This window comes from Delphinus delphis, chromosome 7, assembly GCF_949987515.2.
Source record: "Delphinus delphis chromosome 7, mDelDel1.2, whole genome shotgun sequence".
In the NCBI taxonomy this organism is placed as follows: Eukaryota; Metazoa; Chordata; class Mammalia; order Artiodactyla; family Delphinidae; genus Delphinus; species Delphinus delphis.
Window position 1 is genome coordinate 34026368 of NC_082689.1, and position 17945 is coordinate 34044312.

The 17945-nt window shown below is 37.7% G+C and overlaps 1 protein-coding gene across 1 annotated transcript in view; it reads left to right on the forward strand.

Moving 5' to 3' along the window:
* Positions 1-17945, forward strand: part of C2CD6 (C2 calcium dependent domain containing 6) — a 138437-nt gene that overhangs the window by 19804 nt on the left and 100688 nt on the right. Inside the window, 2 exon segments of the mRNA XM_060015396.1 lie at positions 2994-3045; positions 4385-4530. Coding sequence (XP_059871379.1) covers positions 2994-3045; positions 4385-4530 — 198 coding nt within the window.

Consider the following 17945-nt stretch of genomic DNA (forward strand, 5'->3'; position numbering starts at 1 on the left):
TGGGGCCTAGGAACCAGTATTTTTGTTAAACTCTTCAGATAATTATATTTTTGTCAGATTTAGGGAACTTTGAGTGATAATTGATCCCACATCTCTCTCTCATCCAAAAAATAATAAACCATAGAAACAAAAACAAACATACTCATCAATCATACACGTACACACACACACAGGTGGGACCTAATATCTAGGCTGAGAACCAGAAACGTCTGTTTTCTCTTTTGGGCGCTATAGAGAGAGTATAGGCCGTGAAGATCTATGTATATTTAGAACTATCAAATATTGTGGTATTCTCTCACAGTTACCTTTATTTTCTAAACACTATCAGAAGAATTAGTGGCTGTGAAATGAGAGTTTCTCTTGTGTCTCTTCTCTAGTTCCTATTGTGTACTAATACATTTTCTTGATTAAAAAATTTATGATGAATTTAACACCACCTTTTTAGGGGGAAAATAAGAATAATTCATGTATACACTTTTGTTTTTACAGAATGACCGTGGTGTACCTTACTCGTAAAATTATATAACACTTTCTTCCCTCTATCATAATCAAAGTTGAAGTATAAGCCTTCACTGTCCGACTCTAAACTTAGAAAAGATTCTTTGAAATCTCTTTTGGCCATAAACTATTATGCATGTCACTATGTTGACATACTAGTTTCTGAAATCCATACTCTTGAATATGACTTCTGCGTGTCTTTAGAACCCACATTTTGAAGAATCTTTTTATTTCTCCCACAGTTCCTAACCTTATAGTTCATATTTTCCTTATTTGAATTGCATATTGCTAGACATCAAAAAGCTTCTCTTAAGAGTTAGCTGGAAGTTTTGACAGAGAGATGTTTGGCATGTGACTGATGGCTCCTCCCAGTGTGTGATTCAGCTACATCACCTTCTCTTTGAATGTTCTGTGATTTGGCAAAGTTGGTGCATGTGTAGGCCATGATAACTACATCACAACCCACTACTCCTATTTCTAATAATCATATCCCATTTTCAGAAAAAAATGAAAAAGATGTCTTAAAATTGAGCACATAAAGTACTTTTGTCAACAGCTGTGGTTGCTTTCCTGTTTTTTTTTTTTTGCGGTACGCGGCCTCTCCCATTGTGGAGCACAGGCTCCGGACGCGCAGGCTCAGCAGCCATGGCTCACAGGTCCAGCCGCTCCGGTGGGCCCAGCTGCTCCGCGGCATGTGGGATCCTCCCGGACCAGGACACGAACCCGCATCCCCTGCATCGGCAGGCGGACTCTCAACCACTGCGCCACCCGGGAAGTCCAGCTTTCCTGTTTTAAGTGCATGTTTGAGAGTGTTTTGGGGGTCAAGGTGTTGACAGGGTTATTGCTTTGGGCCACAGATGGGTCTCGCAATCTGTGGCAACATTGTTATCTGCAACCTGTGAATGGTCATCATTATGGTTTTTGTTTTGATTTGTTTGTTTTTGGCTGCATTGGGTCTTCGTTGCTGTGCATGGGCTTTCTCTAGTTGCAGTGAGCAGGGGCTACTCTTCATTGCAGTGCACAGGCTTTCTCATTGTGGTGGCTTTTCTTGTTGCGGAGCACAGGCTCTAGGCTCACAGGCTTCAGTAGTTGCAGCATGCAGGCTCAGTAGTTGTGGCACGCAGGCCCTAGAGCATGCGAGCTTCAGTAGTTGCAGCACACGGGCTCAGTAGTTGTGGCTTGTGGGCTCTAGAATGCAGGCTCAGTAGTTGTGGCATGTGGGCTTAGTTGCTCCGTGGCACGTGGGATCTTCCCGGACCAGGGATCAAACCCGTGTCCCCTGCATTTGCAGGCGAATTCTTAACCACTGCGCCACCAGGGAAGTCCCATCATTATGGTTTTGAATGTTAAATCTTTTTCTATACTTGAATAGAAATTTATTCTCTTTTTTATATTATATGGATCTCTTATGTAAAAGTATAAAAAGCTATTGAAATATAAGGAAAATTAGGATAGTTGCTGATGGCTTCATGTTGAGATACTTGACAGGCAGTCAGTGATTTATGACAGAATTTTTATATATAGAATTATGCAAAACAAAATTATAGCTATATTTCCCTGTTTTACCCTCCTTGTGTGCACCCAATTTTAAGAAGTTAACAGTGGTTCGTGGACTTTCCTATGGCAATACCATTTTAAGTCTCACCTAGATTAGAACCTTTCTTTTAACATAACATTTTATACTTATGTCTCTCTAAGAAGTAGACCACAATATTTTCTTCTTTAGAATTTCATCATTCACATACAGTAGTCTTTTAATTAAATATTGAGTACTAACTTCTTTTTCTGCATTGTTCGAAAACCAAATCCTTAAAATTACTTACGCTATATTTAAAACTACTATTGGGCCATTTATTTTGTTTCACAGATATTTAATATAATGTTGCTCTTGTTTTTACTTGGTTTTTAAGACCAAACATGGCTGAATTAAGATCAAATGGCTTACATTTGGCTAATAGTATTCAAGTATTCTTGTATTAATTTTGTACTTGATTTTATGGTTAAACACAAGATACAATTTTTCTTAACATTTGGAAACACTTTGTACAAGAGAGAATGAGTATTTCACAGCCCTTGACATATTATAGTCAGTGCATGATTGTTGAATGAATACAGTGGTTTTAGGATACTGGATAAAAAAGCTTATCTGAAGCAAGGCATATTTCTTGTTATATGCAAGATGCTATGTTGTATCAGTTCTCACCTAATGTAAAATAAAAGTGATTCAAAGAGTGATATTTGGATTGAAGTTAATAAATGAACCATTTTTTTCTTTGTATTCTTGTTTGTTTTAAGTTTACTTTGAACAAATCTTGCCTATTTTTCTGCTTTCTGGTGTTTTCTGTAACTAGATATTTCTAATAAGAAAAAATATTTCTAATGAGAAAAACTAACCAAGTGAAACTTTAAAAAAAATGTAGTTTGGTGAGAGTAAAATGGAAGAAAAGTTAACTTTTAAAACTTAATTTGCTGTGTTTTTATTTTGATTGTTATAGGTTGGCTGCCTAGCCATTCATGTAAAGAAGTGCAAACATTTTACGCCTAAGAGTATCCTTTCTTTTGATTTAAGAACCATACTGTGATCATATATCACTGTTTCTGTTATATATTGCAGGCTTACAAAACACTCTAAGACTCAGTGGCTTAAAACATTAACCATTTTATTACCAATCACTGTCTGTACATTCACTAGGTGGTTCTTCTGCTTCACATTATCCCAGCTGGGGCTGCAGTTCAAAAGGGCTGGGATACCTAAAACGGCTCATTTACATGTCTGGTGCCTTTAGTGAGAATGCCTGAAAGACTGGACTTAGCTGAGATGCTGAAAGGGTTAGACCTTTCTTTCCATGTAGTCCTAGGGTCTTGTCTTTCATCATTAAACATTTTTTCTGCATTAATTTTGATTTAAAAGTATTACATTAAAATATTGATTACTGAAGTTTTTGGTGTCCACTTAAATTTTGTACTCTGGGTAGTGCCACCCTATCCTAGTCTCAGCCCTGGTCACGTCAGTTGCATGTTAAAGTAGTCACAGGACCAGGCCAGATTAAAGAGCAGAGGAAAATAAACTCCACTTTTTGATGTGGAGAGTGACAAAAGATTTTTAGCTATCTGTAATCCACCTCGATCATCATGTAAGTTAAAGAAAATATACGTATCTTCTTGGATGATAATACTAATTTATTTCTAATTAATAACTTTGCTTGTCAAACACTGTTTAAAGGGTTTATTTTTCTCGGTGCCTTTAAATAGCTGAATGCTTATTATTAGATCTGTCATGGCATAAAGCCAGTCTCATTATGAAGACTTGATGTTTCTTTTGTAAATAAAGTGAACTATTGAAGAGAATTCTAAATAGAGAGAGTTTCGAAGATAATTGAATCATAAAACAAATTCCTTTTAATTCATGGAGTGCTATGAAAGATAAAAATACAGACCAATATAGTATAAGTGAAGTATATAGTGAAGTGGATTGCAAAGTAGAATGCTGCTTTAAATTTTGTTGTCCTAAAATTAAGAATAAATTACTCTGAAGTGACATATTTTTTGAAGTTTTAAATTTCTGTGTAATTACGCTTAGGAAAAAATTTTCAAGTATGTATTGGAAATGTTTAGTCACCTTAAAAATAATATATAGGAAAATTTGCAAAAGAATTATAATGGAAATGTGAGGATAAAAATATGAGAAGTAATCTAAGGAAGAATCAACGTTCTTTTTGTACTTATATTGTACCTACCACTGATGGGCAAAAATACTATTTTAAAAGACTTTCCTTATTGTTTAATATGCTCTATAATTTCTTTCTTTCTTTATTTGATTGATTAATTTTACAATGTGTTACTGTTCAATTACAACAAAATTTGCTTCCTAAATATGTATTTTCAGTCAGTTTACAACATTACAGTAATTTGTTCATTCGCATCTCTATTAACAACGTGGTGAAATGTACAAAAAAGTATAGCTTGCTACCCCCAAACAATGAAGAGGACACTGTAATTACATTTGATGAAGTGAAATATTTTTCTGTACAGGTAATGTTAAATTTCTCTTCTAAATAAAAGAATGCATTTTTATAGTTTCAAACATTCTACACTAACAGTGTCTTTTTTTTTCCAGGGGACAGGAAAGAAACAAAAGCAATGTTCTTTTATTTGATACTTTACAGTATTTTATTTCTGTATTATAGGCTATATTGATGTTTTTAGAGTTTACTGTAGAATACATAATCATGGTGTTCTTCTCTGAGATATTGCTGTCGGTGATTCTGAGTGTTTATCACACATGGATGCATTTTTCTCTGTCTTAGTCTTCCCCTCCCATTTGCCCTCTTACACCTGCCTTAGTCAGCGTGGGCTACTATAACAAATTACCATAGACTGGGTGGCCTAAACAACAAACCTTTATTTCTCATCTTTCTGGAAGGTGGGAAGTTCCTTATAAGGACAGTAATCAGATTCATTAGGGCTCCATTCTCATGACCTAGTGACCTCCCAAACACACCACCTACAAATACCATCACATTGGAGATTTAGACTTCAACATACGAATTTTGAGGGGACACAAACGTTCAGTGCATAGCACACCCTTTTTTTCATCTCCTCCTTTCCCTCTCTCCTTTCTTCTTATATAGACTCTCTAATTACTTTCGCATGGATTAGCTTATTTAGTCTTTATAACCCTTCTATATATATATATATACTCTTATTATCATCTTTATTTTGCAGATGAGGAAACAGATACTGTAAGGTTTAAAGAACTTTCTTAAGGTCATAGAACTAGTAATTGGTGGAGCTGAGAATGCAGTCAGTCTGGCTTCAAACTGGCTTCATTAAACCACCTCTCACACCAGAGCTTGCTATGCTGAGTTTGCTTCTGTTTACAGTTAAGCTTCTTAGAATCTTAAATGTATCTCAGAGTTGTCTTTAAAATGAGTGACACTATTTCATTTAGCTGTAAGATTCCTTGATTTGTCCAGTTGTTTCCTGATAGTTTTATTACATTAGTTGAATTTTAGTGAAATCCTAAAACATTTCCTCTATACCATATATACGTATATATATATATTTTTTCAAACTTCATTTTGCTTAACTGTTGAGTATTGAAGACAGTTCTTTAAACATAGTTTTTAAAAAAAGCATTGTTTTGCTAGAGGCAATCCATATTATTTCTTTTACTTTGCCAGTAATTTTCCTAGACTTCATTGCCAAGTTTTCAATAATTTTGTGGCTATATGTCCATTTAAATAAAACTTGAAGTTAATACTGGAAAACAATATAAATTAATAGGGTGATTTTTAGCATAATCAAAATATTTTTCCTATATTTATTTTAATAGGCGCTATTAGTTTGAGTATAATAAGAGGAGAGTTTTAGTGGAACTCTAATGGAAAGTTTGGGAATGACCTAGTAATATTTACATAGAAAATTGTACAAGCAAACAAAGAAACATTAAAAAAGCAAGACACATATTAACTCCAGGGAAATTAAAAAATGATATAGGGCAAGAAATACAATCATTGTAAGTATATTATTAAACCCTGAAAAATAGTTACATATACATGATAATATAAACACTAAGTATTATTCTAACAAAAAAATGATATATAATATACTGGAGGACTGAGGGGAAAAGAAATGTGAAAATTGTGGGAGGAGGATGTTGAGAGTGAATATTTTTCTTCCACAATAAGCAGTCAGTAGATGATATATACATGACTTCAGTGTTCATAGTAGCATTATTTACAGTAGCCAAGATATGGAGGCAACCTAAATGTCCATCAACAGATGAATGGATAAAGAAGATATATATACATACATACATATATGCATGTACATACACATGATGGAATACTACTCAGCCATAAAAAAGAATGAAATTTTACCATTTGCAGCAACATGGATGGACTTGGAGGGCATTACACTAAGTGAAATAAGTCAGGAAAGACAAATACTGTATGATGTCACTTATATGTGAGATCTAAAAAAATACAACAAACTAGTGAATATAACAAAAAAGAAGAAGACTCATAGATACAGAGGACCAACTAGTGGTTACCAGTGGGGAGAGGGAAGGGGGAGGGGCAAAATAGGGATGGGGAATTAAGAGGTACAAAGTATTAGGTATAAAACAAGCTACAGGGCCTCCCTGGTGGCGCAGTGGTTGAGAGTCTGCCTGCCGATGCAGGGGACACGGGTTCGTGCCCCGGTCCGGGAAGATCCCACATGCCGCGGAGCGGCTGGGCCCGTGAGCCATGGCCACTGAGCCTGCGCGTCCAGAGCCTGTGCTCCACAACGGGAGAGGCCACAACAGTGAGAGGCCCATGTACTGCAAAAAAAAAAAAAAGCTACAAGGATATATTGTACAACATGGGGAACATAGCAAATATTTTATAATAACTATAAATGGAGTATAACCTTTAAAAGCTGTGAATCACTATATTGTACACCTGTACTTTATATATTATGCATCAACTATACTTCAGTTAAAAAAATAGATAGTATCTAAAAACTAAAAAGAAAAAAAAAGTAATTAGTAACATGATTTTATGCCCCAAACCAGAGAGATCCCTTAAAAAGGTTGAAAGGTGGCTTCTGAAGAGAGAAAATTAGGTAGTGGGTTGGGTAGTGTACTAAATTATACCTGGGATCAAATGTATGGAAGTATGACTGAATGACGACATAGAGAGGGTAATGCCGTTGAAAGAAGAATTTATTATTTATATTTCCTGAGAAAAAGGGACACACCACACCACACCACCCCGGAAGTTTCAGGGTGGTCAGGAGGCAGAAGACGGAAGCAAGGGGAGAGCCCAAGCCAAAGCCTTTATTGGGGTTTCCTTGAGAAAGGTAATGCAGGGTGGAATTCAACAGTTTAGAATTGACTAGTCTGAATAATTCCAGCAGGCTTTGGGCTGTAGTATAGTCTCTAGTTGCCTGGTACCTGGCCCTGGGATGTTTTAGGGCAGGGGAAATATTGGTTCCATGTGAGAGATAAGGAGGTGGTTAGGGCTATAGACTTGAGATTGGTTAGTTAGCCTATGAAAGATGTGCTACTATCAAGCCAAGCCCTTTGCTATCTCTAGGATCTGGCTAGCCCGGGGAGGGAAATTCTCTCCCTGGCCAGCAAGCTTTTTAACATGTTGAAACATCCTAAAATATAGGGGAAAAAACGGTTAGTACAAGTGGGAGAAAAAACATTTCTTTGATTTAGCCATTGTAAAACTTTTTGACTTTTAAACTATGTACTACCTAACTAGGATAAAATAAAATTATACTGTATATACTCTAGGACTTTAATTTTCTAAAGCTTACAAAGTAGATCTAGGTTAAAAATAAAAACATACACACCAAAAAATAGAAAGGAATAGCAAATGGATTTAACCTAGTTTAATTGTTCTGGAAAGCTGTTGGGTAAGTGATGTTAAAACAGAACTCATACCAAAGAATGAATAGTAGAGGATTTCTGTTCTGGCCATGCTGGAGCAGCTGATATTAGATTTATTCTTCTCTTCTAAACAACCCTAAAACTAGTAAAATATTTTTTGGTATTTGACAATGGGAATTTGGAGGGCTGCAATCCTTAAGAGAAGGGAAGCACAAGAGGTGAGCTCCACGTTTACAATAGCTTTCTGTCTGGCAGCAAATCTGGCACAGAGAAGTGAAACCCAAGAAGAAAGTAACAGTCTTTCTGGGTGGAGGAAGCAGAGGCTGAGCAGAGGAAACAGATGAGTTTTGGGCTGCTAAGGTGGCTGGAATTTGTAAAGCAGGGTACTAGAGAGGAGGGAGAAGCAGATAAGGAGCACTAGAAATCTGTGTAGGTTTTCCACTCAGGTTCTTGGCTGGATCCTAAAGTGTGCACGTGCAAGGGGAGTTTGTAGGAGAAATTACAGAGAACAAGTGCTGGAGAGCTGAGAGCTGAATAGAGATTTCAGAAGTCACAAATTCAGAGTCATTGGAGTCTGATGCAGCTAAAGTGGAGAGAACTTGTTGAACATGCTCAGTATTCAGTTGAGATCCCAGAAAGGCCAGGTCTTAGGAATAGGATCATGTCCTAAGAGTAAGGGTTAAACCTACTAGGACTAAGGACAAAAAGTGAAACAGACCTATCCTCAAACTTTTTCATAGAATCAAGATGATCTTCCAGTAGTTGATTGCCTTCCAGAAAAGAACTCAGTAGTTCTTAGAGGAAGATATAAAAACCCAGAGTCTCGGGCTTCCCTGGTGGCGTAGTGGTTGAGAGTCTGCCTGCCAATGTGAGGGACATGGGTTCGTGCCCTGGTCCGGGAGGATCCCACATGCTGCGGAGTGGCTGGGCCCGTGAGCCGTGGCTGCTGAGCCTGCGCATATGGAGCCTGTGCTCCACAACGGGAGAGGCCACAACAGTGAGAGGCCCGCGTACCAAAAAAACAAAAACAAAAAAACCCAGAGTCTCTATTACGTATCCTTCACAATGCCCATCATATAATAAAAAATTGCTATTCATGGGGAAATAAAAACAGACAATAGGGGTAAACCCACAGGTGACCCAAATGTTTGAATCTGCAGACTGGAACGTTATAACTATCATAAATGTGTCAAAGTGGAAAAGGAGGACAAAATGGATGATCACAATGGGAATTTTGAAGAGAATGGAAACTAAAAAGAACCAAATGGAGATTCTAGATATGAAAAATATAATATTGACATGAAAAATTCATTTGAAATGTTTCAAAGCATTCTGAACAGAACAGAAGGATCTGTTAACTGAAAGACAAGTCAATAGAAATCATTCAAATTGGAGCTTAGAGAGAAAAAAGATTGAAAAATGGAAGAGACCAGTGGGCAATATCACTCAGTTTATAGATGTGTAATTACATTCCAGAAGGAAAGAAGAGGAAGTATTTAGAGTATTTAATATTTTAGAATTCTCTCTGGCATACATTTTCCAAAGTTGATGAAAGACATCAATCTATAGATTCAAGAAACTCAGTGAACCTCAAGCAAAATAAGTACAAAGATGATCACACCAAAATACATCATAGTCAAACTGCTAAAAATAAAAAATAATAAGAAAATCTTAAAGGTAGCCAGAGGGAAAAAACACATGACATTCAAGTAAACAACAGTAAGAATAACAGCATACTTCCCATCAGAAACAGTGGAGGTCAGGGACTACCCTGGTGATCCAGTGGTTAAGAATCTGCCTTCCAATGCAGGGGATGTGGGTTTGATCCCGGGTTGGGTGACTAAGATCCCACATGCCATGGGGCAACTAAGTCTGTGTGCCACAACTACTGAGCCCATGTGCACTAGAGCCCATGTGCTGCAACAAAGAGCCCGTGTACCACAACAGAAGATCCCACATGCCGCAACAAAGATCCTGCATACCTCAACTAAGACCTGACACAGCCAAATCAATAAAATAAATAAATAAATAAAAATTTTAAAGAAGTGGAGGTCAGGTGTCAAGCGAATGCCTTCTTTCAAGTGGTAAAAATAAGGTCAACCTAGATTTCTAAATCCAATGAAAATATTCTCCTAAAAGACTGTGAAAGACAAAAGCTGAGGGTTTGTATCATTTTAATAAACATCAAAGGAACATTGATCCCAAATGGAAGTCCAGATTCACAGGAAGGAATGAAGAACACTGGTAATGGTAAATATATGGGTAAAAATAAAAGACTATTGAAAAGAAGAAAATAAATAAAAAGACTATTTTAGAAATGTTCTCCAGAAGACTAGACTGGTTTCTTTTTTTACATATATACATTTAAATTTTTTAAATTATATATTGGAGTATAGTTGATTAACAATGTTGTGTTAGTTTCAGATATACAGCAAAGTGATTCAGTTATACATATACATGTATCTATTTTTCAAATTCTTTTCCCGTTTAGGTTATTACAGAATATTTTAAAATTAATTAATTAATTTTTGGCTGTGTTGGGTCCTCGTTGCTGCACACAGGCTTTCTCTAGTTGCCGGCGAGTGGGGGCTACTCTTCATTGTGGTGCATGGGTTTCTTACTGTGGTGGCTTCTCTTGTTGTGGAGCGTAACCTCTAGGCACGTGGGCTTCAGTAGTTGTGGCATGCGGGCTCTGTAGTTATGGCTCACGGGCTCTAGAGCACAGGCTCAGTAGTTGTGGCACACAACCTTAGTGTCTCTGTGGGATCTCCCTGGATCAGGGAATGAACTTGTGTCCCCTACATTGGATTCTTAACCACTGCGCCACCAGGGAGGTCCTTATTACAGAATATTGAGCAGCGTTCCCTGTGCTATACAGTAGGTCTTTGCTGGTTATCTATTTTTAAATATAGCAGTCTGTACATGTCAGTCCCAAACTCCCAGTCTATTCCCTCCCTCCACACCCTTCCCCGTTGGTAACCATAATTTTGTTCTCTAAGTCTCTGAGTCTGTTTCTGTTTTGTAAATAAGTTCATTTGTATATATATTTTTAGATTTCACATATAAGGGATATCATATGATATTTGTCTTTCTCACTTCATTTAGTATGATAATATCCAGGTCCATCCATGTTGCCACAAATGGCTTATTTCATTCTTTTTAATGGCTGAGTAATATTTCATCGTATATATGTACTACATCTTCTTTATCCATTCCTTCATCAATGGACATTTAGGTTGCTTCCATGTCTTGGCTATTGTAAACAGCGCTGCAGTGAACATTGGCATGCATGTGTCCTTTTGAATATTTGTTTTTCTGTGGATATATGCCCAGGAGTGGGACTGCTGGATCATATGGTAGCTCTATTTTTATTTTTTTAAGGAACCTCCATACTGTTCTCCATAATGGCTGTACCGATTTACATTCCCACCAACAGTGCAAGAGGGTTCCCTTTTCTCCACACCCTCTCCAGCATTTATTGTCTGTAGACTTTTTGATGACATTGTGACTTGTTTCAGGTGATACCTCATTGTAGTTTTGATTTGCATTTCTCTAATAATTAGTGATGTTGAGCATCTTTTCATGTGCTTCTTGGCCATCTGTTTGTCTTCTTTGGAGAAATGTCTGTTTAGGTCTTCTGCCCATTTTTTTGATTGGGTTGTTTCCTTTTTTGTTATTGAGCTGAATGAGCTGTTTGTAAATTTTGGAGATTGATCCCTTGTCAGTCTCATCGTTTGTAAATATTTTCTTCCATTCTGTGGATTGTCTTTTCATTTTGTTTATGGTTTCCTTTGATATGCAAAAGCTTCTGAGTTTAATTATATCCCATTTGTTTATTTTTGTTTTTATTTCCATTACTCTAAGAGACGGATTGAAAAAGATAATTGTTGTGATTTATGTCAAAGAGAGTTCTGCCTATTTTTTCCTCTAAGAGTTTTATAGGATCCAGTCTTACATTTAGGTCTTTAATTCATTTTGCATTTATTTTTGTTTATAGTGTTAGAGAATGTCCTAATTTCATTTTTTTACATGTAGCTGTCTAGTTTTCCCAGCACCATTTATTAAAGAGACTATCTTTTCTCCACTGTATAATCTTGCCTCCTTTGTCATAGATTAATTGAACATAGGTGCATGAGTTTATTTCTGGACTTTCTATCATGTTCCATTGATCTATATTTCTGTTTTTGTGCCAGTACTATACTGTTTTGATTACTGTAGCTTTGTAGTATAGTCTGAAGTCAGGGAGCCTGATTCCTTCAGCTCTGTTTTTCTTTCTCAAGATTGCTTTGGCTATTTGGGGTCTTTTGTGTCTCCATACAAATTTTGAGAATTTTTGCTGTAGTTCTGTGAAAAACACCTTTGGTAATTTGATAGGGATTGCATTGAATCTGTAGATTGCTTTGGGTAGTATAGTCATTTTCACAATATTCATTCTTCCAATCCAAGGGCATGGTATATCTTTCCATCTGTTTGTGTCATCTTCAGTTTCTTTCATCAGTGTCTTACAGTTTTCAGAGTACAGGTCTTTTGCCTCCTTAGGTAGGTTTATTTTATTCTTTTTGATGCAGTGGTAAATAGAATTGTTTCTTGAATTTCTCTTTCTTATCTTTCATTGTTAGTGTATAGAAATGTAACAGATTTCTGTGTATTAATTTTTTAACTTTACCAAATTCATTGATGAGCTCTAGTAGTTTTCTGGTAGCATCTTTAGGATTTTCTCTGTATAGTATCATGTCATCTGCAAACAGTGACAATTTTACTTCTTCTTTTCCAATTCAGATTCTTTAAATTTGTTTTTCTTCTCTGATTGCCATGGCTAGGACTTCCAAAAACTATGTTGAATAAAAGTGGTGAAAGTGGACATCCTGGTCTTGTTCCTGATCTTGGAGGAAATGCTTTCAGATTTAACCATTGAGTATGATGTTAGCTGTAGGTTTGTCATATATGGCCTTTATTATGCTGAGGTATGTTCCCGCTATGTCCACTTTCTGCAGTTTTTATCATAAATGTAAGACCAGATACTATAAAACTCCTAGAGGAAAACATAGGCAGGACACTCTTTGACATAAATTGCAGCAATATCTTTTTGGATCCATGTCCTAGAGTAATGGAAATAAAAACAAAAGTAAACAAATGGGACCTAATTAAACTTAAAACCTTTTGCACAGAAAAGGAAACCATAAACAAAACGAGAGTTTTTTTTAAATCACAGTTTCAATTTTAGTACTTGTGAGTGTGTCTGTTCATATTTTCTATTTCTTCCCGGTTCAGACTTGGGAGACTGCACCTTTCTAAGAATTTGTCCATTTCTTCCAGGTTGTTCATTTTACTGGCATATAGTTACTTGTAGTAGTCTCTTAAGATCCTTTGTGTTTCTGTGGTGGCCATTGTAACTTCTTTTTCATTTCTAATTTTATTGATTTGAGCACTCCACCTTTTTTTCTTGAAGAGTGTGGGTAAAGGTTTATCAATTCTATCTTTTCAAAGAACCAGCTTTTAGTTTCATTGATCTTTTCTGTTGTTTTATTTGTCTCTATTTCATTTATTTCCTCTCTGATCTTTATGATTTCTTTCCTTCTGCTAACTTTGGGTTTTGTATGTTCTTCTTTCACTAGTTGCTTTAGGTGTAAGATTAGGTTTTTATTGGGGATTTTTCTTATTTCCTGAGGTAAGCTTGTATCACTATAAACTTCCCTCTTAGAACTGCTTTTGCTGTGTGCCATAGGTTTCGGATCATCGTGCTTTTGTTTTCACTTGTCTCTATTTTTTTAAATCTTTTTAAAAATAGATCTTTATTGGAGTATAATTGCTTCACAATACTTTGTTAGTTTCTGTTGTACACCAAAGTGAATCAGCCATATGCATACATATGTCCCCATATCCCTTCCCTCTTGAGCCTCCCTCCATCCTCCCTATCCCACCCCTCGAGGTCATCACAAAGCACCAAGCTGATCTCTCTGTGCTATGCTGCTGCTTCCCACTAGCTAACTATTTTACATTTGGTAGTGTATATATGTCGATGCTACTCTCACTTCACCCCAGATTCCCTCTCGCACCTGTGTCCTCAAGTCCATTCTCTATGTCTACATCTTTATTCCTGCGCTGCAACTAGGTTCATCAGTACCAATTTTTTTTTAGATTCCATATACATGTGTTAGCATATGGTATTTGTTTTTCTCTTTCTGACTTACTTCACTCTGTGTGCAGACTCTAGGTCCATCCACCTCACTACAAGTAACTCAATTTCATTTCTTTTTATGGCTGAGTAATATTCCATTGTATATATGTGCCACAACTTCTTTAACCGTTCATCTGTTGATGAACATTTAGGTTGCTTCTATGTCTTGGCTATTGTAAATAGAGCTGCAATGAACATTGTGGTACATGACTCTTTTTGAATTATGGTTTTCTCAGGGTATATGCCCAGTAATGGGATTGCTGGGTCGTATGGTAGTTCTATTTTTAGATTTTTTAAGGAATCTCCATACTGTTTTCCATAGTGGTTGTATCAATTTACATTCCCACCAACAGTGCAGGAGAGTTCCCTTTGCACCACACCCTTTCCAGCATTTACTGTTTCTAGATTTTTTGATGATAGCCATTCTGACCGGTGTGAGGTGATACCTCATTGTAGTTTTGATTTGCATTTCTCTAATAATTAGTGACATTGAGCATCTTTTCATGTGCCTCTTGGCCATCTGTATGTCTTCCTTGGTGAAATGTCTGTTTAGGTCTTCTGCCCATTTTTTAACTGGATTTTTTTGTTTTTTTGATATTGAGCTCCATGAGCTGTTTGTATATTTTGGAGATTAATCCTTTTTCTGTTGTTCCATTTGCAAATATTTTCTCCCATTCTGAGGGTTGTTTTTGTCTTGTTTATGGTTTCCTTTGCTGTGCAAAAGCTTTTATGTTTAAGTCCCATTTGTTTATTTTTGTTTTTATTTTCGTTTCTCTAGGAGGTGGGTCAAAAAACTTCTTGCTGTGGTTTATGTCAAAGAGTGTTTTACCTGTGTTTTCATCTAAGAGTTTTATAGTGTCTGGTCTTACATTTAGGTCTTTAATCCATTTGGAGTTTATGTTTGTGTATCGTGTTATGGAGTGTTCTAATTTCATTCTTTTACATGTAGCTGTCCAGTTTTTCATTTGTCGCTAGGTATTTTTAAATTTCTTCTTTGATTTCTTCAGTGATCCATTGGTTGTTTAGTGGCATATTGTTTAGCCTCCATCTGTTTATGTGTTTTACAGTTTTTTTCTTGTAGTTGATTTCTAACCTCATAGTGTTGTGGTCAGAAAAACTGCTTGATATGATTTCAGTTTTCTTAAATTTATTGAGGCTTGCTTTGTGGCCCAGTATGTGATCAGTCCTGGAGAATGTTCCATGTGCACTTGAGAAGATTGTGTATTCTGCTGCTTTTGGGTGGAATGCTCTATAAATATCAATTTATATCAAAATATCAAGTCCATCTGGTCTAATGTGTCTTTTGAGGCCTGTGTTTCCTTATTGATTTTCTGTCTGGATGATTTGTCCATTGATGGAGGTGGGGTGTTAAAGTCCCCCACTATGGGACTTCCCTGGTGGCGCAGTCATTAAGAATCTGCCTGCCAATGCAGGGGACATGGGTTCAAGCCCTGCTCTGGGAAGATCCCACATGCCGCAGAGCAGCTAAAGCCCATGCACCACGACTACTGAGCCTGCGTTCTGGAGCCCATGAGCCACAGCTACTGAGCCTGCATGCTGCAACTACTGAAGCCGCATGGCCTAGAGCTTGTGCTCTGCAACAAGAGAAGCCACTGCACTGAGTAGCCCACTCACCACAATGAACAGTAGCCCCCGCTCGCCACAACTAGAGAAAGCCTGCGCGCAGCAACAAAGACCCAACAGCCAAAAATAAAATATAAATAAATAAATTTATTTTAAAAAAGTCCCCCACTACTACTGTGTTGCTCTCAGTTTCTCCTTTTACGACTGTTAGTATTTGCCTTATATATTGAGGTGATCCTATGTTGGATGCATATGTATTTACAATTGTTGTATCTTCTTCTTGGATTGATCCTTTGACCGTTATGTAGTGTCCTTCACTTTCAGTCTGTGTGTGTCCCTGATCTGAAATGGGTCTCTTGTAGACAGCATATATACAGGTCTTGTTTTTGTATCCATTCAGCCAGTTTATATCTTTTGGTTGGAGCATTTAATGTTTAAGGTAATTATTGATATGTATGTTTTTATTGCCATTTTGTTAATTGTTTTGGATTTGTTTTTGTAGGTCTTTTTTCTTCCCTTACTCTTTTGTTCTCTTCTCTTGTGATTTTATGACTAATTTTAGTGTTGTGCTTGGATTCCTTTCTCTATTTTGTGTGTGTATCTATTGTAGATTTTCGGTTTTGGGGTTGCCATGAAGATTTGGTATCTGTAACAGTCTGTATATAAACAAGATTGTTTTAAGTTGCTGGTCTTATAATGCATTTCCAATATCCTGCATTTGTGCTCTCTTCTCACAATCGCTGGTTTTGATATATTTGTGTGCAGATCATTTCCTACTTTTACTGTATGTTTGCCTTTACCGATAAGCTTTTCCATTCATAATTTACTTGTTCCTAGTTGTGGCCTTTTCTGTTCCATCTAGAGAAGTTCCATTAGCATTTGTTGCAAAGCTGGGCTGGTGGTGCTGAATTCTCTTAGCTTTGGCTTGTCTGTAAAGCTTCTGATTTCTACATTGAATCTGAATGAGAGCTTTGCTGGGTAGAGTATTCTTTGTTGTAGGTTCTTCCCTTTCATCACTTTAAATATATCGTGCCACTCCCTTCTAGCCTGAGAGTTTCTCCTGAGAAATCAGCTGATAACCTTATGGGAATTCCCTTGCATGTTACTTGTTGCTTTTCCTTTGTTGCTTTTAATTTTTTTTTTGTCTTTAATTTTTGTCAATTTATTCTTTGTGTCTCAGCGTGTTTCTCCTTGGGTTTATCCTACCTGGGACTCTGTGCTTCCTGGACATGGGTGACTGTTTCCTTTCCCATGTTAGGCAATTTCTTAGCTATTAGCTCTTCAAATATTTTCTCAGGTGGTTTCTCTCTGTCTTCTCCTTTTGGGACCTCTATAATGTGAATCTTGGTGCATTTAAAGTTGTCCCAGATCAAGATGGCAGTGTGGGAAGATGCGGAGTTCGCATCTCCCCACAACTAGGGCACCTGCAGGATGCTGTGGGGGACCTTGACACCCAAGGAGATGGGAGGAACCCCCAAGCGAACTGATAGGACATGGGGGGACTGAGGTGGGGGAAAAGTGGAAGTTGGACAGGACGGGCACCCCTGAGGGTGGCTGAGAGAGGGGAGGGGTTCCCACACAAGGAGGGACCCTTGGGGGCTTGGATCGGGGGGAGCATGCCCAGTGTATTCCCTGCCCAGTCTGCCAGAGAAATCTGCTCGGCTCTTTGGCTAGGTCCTATGCCCTCAGAGGCCCCCTCCAGGCCGTGTCGGTCCTGGAGGCATAGGAGGGAGGCTGGGGGAGAGCAGGAGAGGCAAGCAGGAGGGGTCTTCCAGGACCAGAGTAGCAGGAGAGGAGCAGAAGGCATTTGCCCCGCCCACTTCGGCCCAAGAAGCCTACTGGGCTCCCAGATGGGTTCCCCTGCCCTCTGAGACCAGAGGCAGGAGGCACGCCTGGGTCCCTTCTGTTCCTTTGAGCCTAAGCCCCATGCCCACACACCCAAGATCCTTTTCCAGCCCTGCAGGTCCTAAGCATAGGCCCCACCCATCACCCAAACCCCACCCCTGCTTAGGCCCCACCCTCCACAGCCAAAGCCTTTTCCAGCTTTTTTTTTTTTCTCCTCCTCTTTTTTACTATTGTGGTTCTGTTTTACCTTCTGGTTGTTGTTTCATCTATATTTTTATGTTTATATTCTTTCTAACATCTGTTAGTTATCTAGTCTAATTTTATTTTTTACTTTGTTATTGTTCTCCCCCTCCCCCCCCCTTTTTTTTTTTGCTGCTCCGTGTGGCTTGCAAGATCTTGGTTCACAAGCTGGGGGTCAGGCCAAAGCTCCTGTAGTGGGAGCACCAAGTCCAAACC